The sequence below is a fragment of the Pundamilia nyererei genome, unplaced genomic scaffold, assembly GCF_000239375.1.
Source record: "Pundamilia nyererei isolate P.nyererei 1_Seehausen unplaced genomic scaffold, PunNye1.0 scaffold00190, whole genome shotgun sequence".
Classification (NCBI taxonomy): Eukaryota; Metazoa; Chordata; class Actinopteri; order Cichliformes; family Cichlidae; genus Pundamilia; species Pundamilia nyererei.
The window spans coordinates 611,574-621,587 of NW_005187591.1; the positions used below are offsets into that span (position 1 = coordinate 611,574).

General features: G+C 43.3%; 1 protein-coding gene across 3 annotated transcripts in view; it reads right to left on the reverse strand.

Moving 5' to 3' along the window:
- myo16 (myosin XVI) overlaps nt 1-10,014 on the reverse strand; it is a 61,491-nt gene that overhangs the window by 10,180 nt on the left and 41,297 nt on the right. For 2 of the 3 annotated variants that reach the window (XR_001290544.1, XR_001290545.1), the window contains exons 24-30: nt 8,213-8,315; nt 7,387-7,483; nt 7,018-7,291; nt 4,881-5,263; nt 3,552-4,781; nt 1,356-1,508; nt 319-404 (exon numbers count right to left, since the gene is read on the reverse strand). Coding sequence is in view for 1 of the 3 variants with exons in the window: in XM_013914368.1 (XP_013769822.1) it covers nt 319-404; nt 1,356-1,481; nt 3,552-4,781; nt 4,881-5,263; nt 7,018-7,291; nt 7,387-7,483; nt 8,213-8,315 (2,299 nt within the window). In the remaining 2 variants the exon portion in view is untranslated. The remainder of the gene's footprint in view (nt 1-318; nt 405-1,355; nt 1,509-3,551; nt 4,782-4,880; nt 5,264-7,017; nt 7,292-7,386; nt 7,484-8,212; nt 8,316-10,014) is intronic. The other variant, XM_013914368.1, reaches the window with a different exon arrangement.

Here is a 10,014-nt window from a genome sequence, read left to right on the forward strand (position 1 = left end):
CTTTCGAGCCTATACAGCTTGGAGTAAGACAACATGCATGAAGAGGATGATGTGGACAAAATACTCATTTGCCTAATAATTCTGCACTCCCTGTATAGTGGTGCTCTAACTGTGTGTGTGTGTGTTTAACTGTATACATATATGCATCCCATGACAAGTTTTAAACACACCAAGGTCAGATGCACTTCTGTGTGTTACGTAAAGTGTTGGGGAGTAAGGTTGCAAAGAAAAAACTGCACCTGTTGCCATCTGTACATAGCTTCTGATGAAGGCACCAAAAGTGTGTCTGTGTGTTTAAGTGCCTGTCTTTGTGGTTACCTGAGTATGATGACTATCCATGTGTCTGTGCAAAGAGGGGGTGCTGGAGGAGTTTGACTTGCTGTGACTCTCATCCTCCAGCGACCCTGAACACAAAAAAAGAAGCGTTTCACAAACCACGGATATCTGTCTTCTCAAGTCTTTCCACACACAGGCAGGTAGAGTCTGAAGGACACACCGTTTTTCAAACACAAGCAATCTTAGAGAGGGCTAAGAAACTGTTTTCAAGCAAAGAAAAATGTTAAGGCAAGAGTATGGTTTGGTTGCAAAACTCTCTGGGTATTTAAGAATAAAGTAACCACTCTCTGGTTCCAGTAAATCCTTCTCAGTTTCTCAGGTCACCTGATTATACCATTTAATTTCCCTCTCGTTATTTGTAACTCTAACTCCACTTACCAATCTTCCCAGCCTGCAACTACTTTTATTTCAGTCCACTCCACAATGAATTGAAGTGATTGTGCGGATCTGGCATTACAATGGCTAAAAGGAGAGTTTGCAGCTAAGACTGGCCTGGTGTATGACTTTGTCACTCCACAGGTAGAGCCGGTGGAACTGTATTTCTTATTTACAACCACATGGCATTTTAACTACTTTTTACTAACTGTAAACTATAAGTAGACTGACACCCATTAATCTCTAGATGCATAGTTACGTACCAACATGACAGTGGTGAAGCTGGCAGGGTCTTAATATATGATAACAAAGGTTGTAAAAACAAAACAAAAAAACTCAGTGTGTCTTTGCTTATCACCTGAAATGTCATGAAGGTGCCATGTCAGTTTTCCTTAATGTCACACTTGAAATTTGTCAAAAACACATTGTAACCTTGACATTCATAAAATATGGAGAACTTATTTGATTCAATCCAGGCACTGTATGTGCACAGCTTTGGATTTCTATTTTTGCCATGCTTAAAAACCACTAGCAAGTCCGCGCCAAGCTTTACCAAAGTAACCTCGAAGAATATAGCGGGTCATTGCTATTTAAAAATATCTTCCTAAGATTGTGAGTGTGAATGTGCAACATTGGGCTATTACCGTTTGAGATCTGGTTCCCGTTCTCTACAGGGGCAGAGCTTTGTGAGTGGGGAGAGTGGTTGTTGGCGTTCTTGTCTTGTAGCTGGAGAGATGGTGAGGTGGGGGCAGAGCCACAGTCTTCCCTCCCTGGCAGATTGATATTAGAATTGAATCCTGGTGGGAATATAACAAGAGGAAATGCAACTGCATATCGGTGCATGTTACAAACGGTAATATCCATCATGCATAATATCATCAGAATACCCTCTCTTTATATATTTCATAATATCTGTCTGCCTTTCTCCCTTCTGCTGCTCCTTGGGGCTCAAATGCTACACACTGCATGAGTAAGTAACTGTGGGTGCATATGTGTGTGGCAGTGTGAATGAGAATTCATCAGCTGCTGTCCCACACAGAGAATGTTTGCCTCCCGGTCCATCCATGGTCACAAGATGCCTAAATATAAAGTTACCAAACTGTACTATCCCATGGGATAGGTGAGTTTTTACAAGGGACACAAGGCCATGCAGTGAGACAGAGCCCATGCGCGTGTTCATGCTTATGAAAGATGAGTCATTCAGGCACAAAGACCATAATAAAAGCTAAATGAAATTGGAAATTTTGGATGGTGCTGCTGAGGTATGATGTGTCTCATGACTCTGATTTCCTAAAGCCTGCCAAGACCCCCTGCCCTCTTTCCCTTGCATTCCTGTGGTTTTCTCATTCCCTGAAGATGAGGAAAGGCGGGTGGAGAAAAGAGTGTCAGCTGCTCTTCACTTCATGTCCGGGATAGCAACTGCAACCCCTGGGCAGTCCCACAGCGTCAGGTATCACATTCAGTTATTTAACAGCCGATAGGGAACGGAAGTAGAGCGCTCTGTTAAGCCCACTGGCATCTCTCTACGCATGGATCTAAGAGGGCCGCCTTGCTTTGCCCACTCAAAATACACCAGTGCTTGGTTCCCTGTCACACACACCGTTTCCATGACGCCAGCACTTTTCCCGTACAGTTGCAGGTGCTGACGAGGGGTCAGACGCAAGATGTCATGTGATTCAAATGCGTAAGCATGTTCACTTGCCCTCATACCGTCTCTTATAAGGAGTTCAACTTTTTGCCCACTGAACTTATTGTATTTATAGAACTATGAGACAACAGCTTTGATCACAGCTCAGCTAGCTTCACAATCAGCCTCTAGCATGATGTCTAGCTGATGCTTTCACCTGAATTCTCGAATATGCAAATAATAGTCCAGGACGTGCTGTTCAATGCTGCGAGGCAGTCTCGCTCCCTTCAGTAGAACCTGAGCGAGCTGTTAAATATTTCATAGCTATCCTCTTGGTTCTCCTGCTCATGTATTATTAACCCAGCCACAACTAATACACTTTGAGGAAACAGAGCCTCAGACAGTAGGGTGCGACAGTTTCTCAAGGTGGAATATCAGTGATAAGTTTACTTTTCACGCTCTCTCTCTGTCTGGGTTTGAAACCTTTGACCTAAGGGACTGGAGTTCATTTCATTCACTATGTGTGACAAATACTGTTTGTTCTTCTTTTGTAAAGGTCAGCTTTTTCATCACTACACACAGTTTCTATGTACTTTACATACGTGCAGAGCTATAGCACACAATAACAAAGCTAAAACATAATTACAGTGCAGTGTGATGCTAAGTGATTTACACAAGCTGGCTCATTACCTAACATATTAGAAGGCAGCTGCAGCAGCCAAAGGGCACTACACAGGAGGCTGTAACAAATAGGTTGCCTCAAGTAGGCCAAAGGGGGTTGCTGGTTACAACATCTGATCTAATGTAAGGGGTTTCCAAATGTAGGTCTGGATAACAGCGCATCTTACCTCTCTACTACTCGAAAACGAAACAAAATCTGTGACAGATTTATTGACAAAAGATATTGTTATTACCTATCTAAGCACGTAAAACTACTCCTGCTGTATAGAAGGTAATCAGATGGCATGCAATAAATCATCTGACCTAGGTCAGGATGGGATTTTGATCATAACCTCACAACTGTGGGCAGACAACAGCAAGAAACACACGTGCATTCAGCTGAATGGGAAACTCTTTACAAAATGCAAAAAGGTTCATATATTGGTGGTTTGGGAAGCAAATTAATACATATGCAATAATTAAAGGAAAAAGGGGGAAGTGCATGTACTTCATAATGTGTATGTACACGAGGAGTGTGTGTCTACTGACAGACCTCCATCTCTCATCTTGCGGCCAGACTTCCTCAGTAGGCTACGTCCAGAGCTGAACAGGGTGCTGAGTTCATCCAGGGGGCTGGTCAGGGGCCTGCCGTTGGCTGGGTTGAATAGCAGTGGAGACGAGGAGCACGAGTGAGCTCTTCGAGGCTCAGGACGAGACACCTTCACAGGGGAATAGGGAGGAGGCTTCCCCTGCGGCTCCCCGCCTGTTCTTTGTGAGGACGTTTTGGAGGAATCTGAGCTCCCGGTGACAGATGCTGCTCGTGTCAGAGCCAGGAAGTTGGCCTCAGGTGGGAAGGGGAAGTGTGAAGGAGGTCTATAGGGTGGAGGTGGGGCACTAGGAGGAGGAGGTGGAGGAGTGAGTGGAGGTGTGGACTTCTTCTCTGGCATTAGAACAGTGAGGCTTGGGGAGGAATCAGCCCTCTGGCGGGCGTACTGTGGGGACAGGGGGCTGTCTGGCCCAGTGGCATAATTGAGGTTTGTCTCAAACACCGGCAGCTTTTTTACTTCTAGGGGGGTTAGGGGTGACTCATCAGAAGCAGGAGAACAGGTGACAGGGGAGGGCGGAAATACAAGGAGTGGAGGGCGGTGGGGAAGCAAGTTGGGAAAAGGTGCAGGAATGTCACAGCTGCCATCTTTTCCATGCTGGCTTTTGGGAGCTCCACTGTTTGATGTGCTATGTGAGTGAGCAATGTCCAAAGCAGCAGTCACCCCCAATGCCAGTCGTTTAGTCTCTGCACTCTGAGGAGGGGATGTCCCCAATCCTAATAAGTTGAGTCCTAGAGCCTCCAATTTGGCTGGTTTGGTGACAGAGGCAGCAGCTCCACCATCTTCAGAAGGGTAATACTTCATCTCCTCGTAGACAGCTTCCGAGTCGGCTTGCTCTGGGCTATCAGGCGGCTCCTGGAGGCTTCGTGCCCGCTGCTGGGATCCCAACATCTCTATGTAAATGTCTTCTTCATCTTGGCCCTTGAACAGACTTAGTGCAACCCCTTGTGGAGCATCTATAGAGGCTGCTCTCTGCATCAAGCCTCCAAATCCCCCGCCACGTGAAAGCAGGGCCAACTTTACATCAGCTGGGCGTAGCTGATGGAGCTGGGGTGCTACAGCATTAATCTCCTCATATGAGCCAGTCAGCTTAGTGTTGGGGCTGCGCTTGGGTTTCGGGGGTGGTACCTTTCTCATAGTTGTGTAGTCATCACTATGGGGACGGGGTTTGGACAAGGCTAAGGAAGAAACAAAACAAAGAAAGCTAAATCAATATGTAACAGCAATGAGGCAACGCCATCTGTTATATCTTTGACAGTCCAGTAGAAATGATTTACCTGCTGGGTCTGTGGGGGATAGCTGGGATTTAGGAGGGCTTCCAGCTGGTGAAGCGTAGCCCTCTGGAGTGGAGCACTCTTTGGCGGCCATCGTCAGGCCTGCACTAACTGCTTCATAAGATGCACTCAGACGAGTATTGGGGTCCCTCTTTGGTTTAGGAGGAGGTTGCTTACGAGGAGAGGAAAGACCTCCCCCGCCTGCTCCATCCTCATTGATATGGACAACTTGCTGCAAGGCTGGTTTGATGGGTGGATTGGCAGACGAATGGACCATGTTCTCAATGGCGAGCGGGGTGGGTACCGAGCTGGAGCGAAAGTGGCGAATGACTCGACTTCCGCCATTGGCAGGGCCTTCATGCACTTTCGTGCTTTTCTCTGACCCTCTACAAATGGAAATAAGGAACAATGAATTTATGTTTAAAAGGCGACGAGTGAGTTTACTTTATAATTAATCAAACTCAATATACGCTTGCCTCAAATGTCACTTCAGATTTATATTTAGTATACACATCCAGAAATGCATACACTATTATATATTGTACATATATTTATTAGTTTCAGGTTGGCCATTCTTGTATTTTGCTCGTTTGTGTTGTTGTGTTTGCACATCTCTGTTGCTTGTGGGGCTCGCACACAAGAATTTCACTCGCATGTGCTGTGCCAGTGTGCCTGCACATGTGAGGTGACAATAAAAGTGACAATAAAAGTGACAATAAAAAAGAGGTTTAAGATAAATTGGGCAAAAGGAGGAAACAACCAAAGAGATTAAACCTAATGTCCTTGCTGTAATTTGATATCATCCAGTTTGATATTTCCTTGGCTAATCTGGGTGAGCCATCTGTTAGTTTCCTGATTGCAGGCAGGCATGCGGTCGGGGGTGAGAGGTGGGGGGTGAGCATTTGTGGAGGTACTCAGGAGAGGCGTTTTGAAAATCTGCAGTGAGATTACAGTAGGGGAATCTGGGGGAATGTGTAGATGTAAGTACATTTTTATCTCCTCTACAGGACAAAGGTGAAACCTGTTATCAGCTGTTACATGCTCAAGGACACAGAGTTTATAGAAAACATGTGTCTTATATTATTTGTGATCTCTGGTCTCCTTTCACGTTTAAAAAGCACATTTAAATGTGCTTTTTTTAGGCATGTGTGACAACAATTCAAACCTAAATAAATGTAGAACAATTTGCTATTTTGTCAAAATGTTTTGTCCTGTCAGGATTTTAGCCACCAGTATTTATCAAAATGAAATAAAAGTATTTTTCCTCCAACAACAGCAGTAATCAATAGAAATGATATAGCACTGCTTTCTCTGCAGGCAAAAAAGAACTTATAGAAATAATGCACATATTTATGAAGCATACTGCAGAAAGCATAAGAATATAGTACCTGTACGTACTTACGACTTTAATAGTGCTGAAATACCAATTACACTTGAGTTATTATGAAGGCCCTTCATTTAGCGCCACCTCTAAAAAGCTTTTTATTGCTTTTTTACACTTTTTCCAAGTCAGGCTTGAGAGTTATTTAATTTCCTCCAAGTGTAATATACTGGTATATTAGAATGAGGTGAGGTGGAGATAAGGATTGTATTCCATAGGAGCAACACAATACGAAAACAATCTGATAGCGCGAGTCATTATCTGACTATCCATCATGAACCTCACAATTAAAAGTCTGCAGCACACAGGTATACAGTGACATCATTAATCAGAAAGCACATGCTGTGCTGGCATGGCCACACACAAGCACGCAGATGAATAAACACACACAATTATGAAGGCAAATGATTCCTTCACACAGTCATAAATCCTGTAAATGACTACGATTGTTTTTCTCCGGGCTAAATGACACTACAGTTACTACGAGGTCAGTGCCTCATAATATGAATCACATTATAGTAAGTAATGAAAGCTCTGTCTTAGTGAGAATATGGTCTTGATTGATCGCAGTGACTATAAAATGTCAGAAAATGGCTAAAGGTTACGAAGATGTGCACTGAGAAAATGAAAAAAGAAATATCCATATTTTAAATTAGTTCTAACCAGGAGAATAGCGGAACTCTATCCTTGATCAAGCAAAATATTTGCTTTCTGATCTAAATAAAAGGGCGTACACTGTATTGGTGTCTGCTCATTTACCTCCTGATTGGCTGATCTTCCTCCTTCCCCACCGGCTCTGGTCTTTCGCCAAGGGGTGGACTACTGCCAAGGGTGTTGAGCAGGCTATTGCCATGGCAGCGCAGGCGGTCGTTTTCTCTTGCAATGTCGGAGGCATTTTGGATAACCAGCTGGTCGTAGGTTCGCAGTCCCATGTCTTCTGCCCCCTGCAGGAAGTGCTGCACACCGCACTCCTCTTTGTGTTGTAACGATAACCTGCGATTGACCCGCTGCCTGGCTAGCCAGCCGCGAACAACTGAGACATTGGGTGGAGATGAAGACACAGTCATCAGAGGTGTTATGGCTCGAAAAGAAGATGGTGGTAGACGATATTGTTGTATTGAGTATTACCTTTCTGACAGGTGATGATCTTTTTATGTAGCTGGTAGCAGCGGTCGTTGAGCTGGTCTGCCTGCCAGTATCTCAGAAACACTTTACTGCTGCCCATCTACACAGACAACGAAACAAGAAATCTAATAAAACATACACATATATATCTTTTTTTTTTTTTTCATCAGCTAAAAGGAGCACTTAGAGGACCCTGTGAAGCTGTTTTCTTTTGGAAATCTCAGAAGAGTGTGACCTGCTAGTTGAGCGATGGGAGACCGGTGATGTAGCAGTAATTTATGATAATCAGTGGGTGTGGAGTGTGGATAGGGTGTGGGTTTGCATGCTGATAATGCATTCACTTCCTGGACATAGAAAGCTTTTGAGAGGTGACAGAGGTCACGCTATACCAGGTGCAAGGAATTGTGAGGGTGACATACTTGCACAGATAGCCCCTATTCATTCCAGCACAAGCTACTTGTAGGAGTAATGTGTGTGTGTTTGTGTGTGCGTGTGTTTATGTGTGAGTGACTGAGTGAGTGAGTAAGGCAGGGTTTTATCAAAAGTGTCTGCGGGCTATTGTGGAGGAGTGTGTATGCATGTGTGACCTGTGGGGTCACACGCTCAGACACAACAGCAGTCTAGCAGACAGGAGAGAGGAGGGTTGGAGGGGTCCGTGCTGCTGTGTGCGTGCGTGTGTGTGTGTGTGTCGAATTCTGATGAGGTGGGACAGCTGGAACAAGTTGTCAGGATTCCATGGGATCTTTGAAACAGAGGGTCAGGGATTAAGTCATTTGGCAAATTTTTCATTATTGATGGAGACAGAAAAGGACACTGGACACAAACACACCTGCCATCCCTGGAGTTTTGATTGTTGCAGTACTGAGCGACATTTTTCCTCCGGAGACAGTTTCTTCTTGTCTCCCAGTGTTGGGACAACAAGGTCTTTATATCTGTAACACGACAAAGAAAAACACAAAACATCAGAGCTCCAGGGATAAACACGCTGAACCTAAAAACCCAGACAAGACATGGAGGCAGCCTATTTTGGAAACAATGGGTTCAAGGGTCATTAGGGTCATTCAGAAGACAAGCCAAACAGCATCTGTTCCTATTGGCAGTGTCCAGGGCAACCGTTGTTATGAATGGTCAGCTGGATGGAGTCAGTGGTTTGTTTATGCACTGGGTGGTGTGGAGAGAAGCAGAAAGTAAGAAAAGTGAATATAGCTGTTAATGTGTAATAAGAGTAGATGTTTTTATATATTCTGAATTCTGAATACACACAGAAGAAAGAATGATTATGAATTATGAAGGAAATAAACTGACCACATAGAAAAATGTGACTGAACTGAAAACACAACATCCCTAAAGACAACCGTATGCTTTGTTGGTGTGAATATAAGTGTACAACAAATGTACTCAATAAGGTATGAAGATTTCTCTTGCTGTGATTGGTTCAGCTTAAGCCTATAGTAAAGCCTTCAGCTTAATGGGAATTCAGTTTGACTTTTTCTTATTCCCTGCAGAGAAACTTAGGCTTGCAGTCTGCACTCTCATTGAGGAAAGACTGTTTTGTACAATAGGAAGTGCTTCCGGCTCTTTAACTGAAAAAAAAAAATACAGAATTAAAAATTAAAGAAGCAATTTTTCCTGTGAATTAAGTAATTATCTATATATACACAGCTGATTGTTATACACTGGGGGACCGCACCGGTCCACACCCGATGCCATACCAATGTGAATGAGCTGTAAATATTCTAACTGCACTGTTTATCTTCGACAGCTTACAGAATTACCATCTGTGACGGACAACTGGTTCACAAAGCTCATCCCAATATTTATAAAACTACGGGACAAGGTGCACGTGTCATTAACAGAATATATAACTGAAAGTATGTCATGTCATGAAGTGCATACAGTAAATTCTTACTGTGCAAAAGTCTTGAGTCATTTATTTCCAAGGAGTCAGACTTTCCTCAAATTTTTTAACTGTTCTCGAGCAAGTACTCACGGTTGTTATCTATGTAACAGATTTTGCTCAAATACAGTATATTTAATTCAGGTGTTTTTTAAACTTTCTTACAAATTAACACCATTATGTCATTTTTCATTGTTGTATTGTTCAACAAAAACACAGTTTTTTCACGAGTATAAAATACACTATAAAATACTTCCTATGTTTTAAAGTTCTTTAAAAGCTATTAGCCCGTATTGAGGAAATTGAACAAGTGGAGGAAAAAAATCCAAAAAAAACAAAAACAAACTATCTGCAGCAGATGAACAGTATCGTAAAATCATGAAGAAATAGGATAAAATAAATCCAGCAAAGGCCCGATACAGGACCAGACAGCTGTACGTGAGCCTTCAGTTTATCCATCTACTGTTCACTGAAGCCTCATCAGAAATGGTCTCAGCTGAAGGGTCGCTGTTAAAAAGCCAGTTCTAAGGAAGGAAAGCAGAGAGAAAAGGCTAAGGTTTGCCAAATTACACAAGAACTGGACTCGAAATCAGTGGAAACAGATCCTATGGAGTTATGGGTTCAAGTCATTATTAGAGATGGACCGATCCGATATTTAGTATCGGTATCGGTCCGATACTGACGTAAATTACTGGATCGGATATCGGAGAGAAATAAAAAATGTAATCCGATCC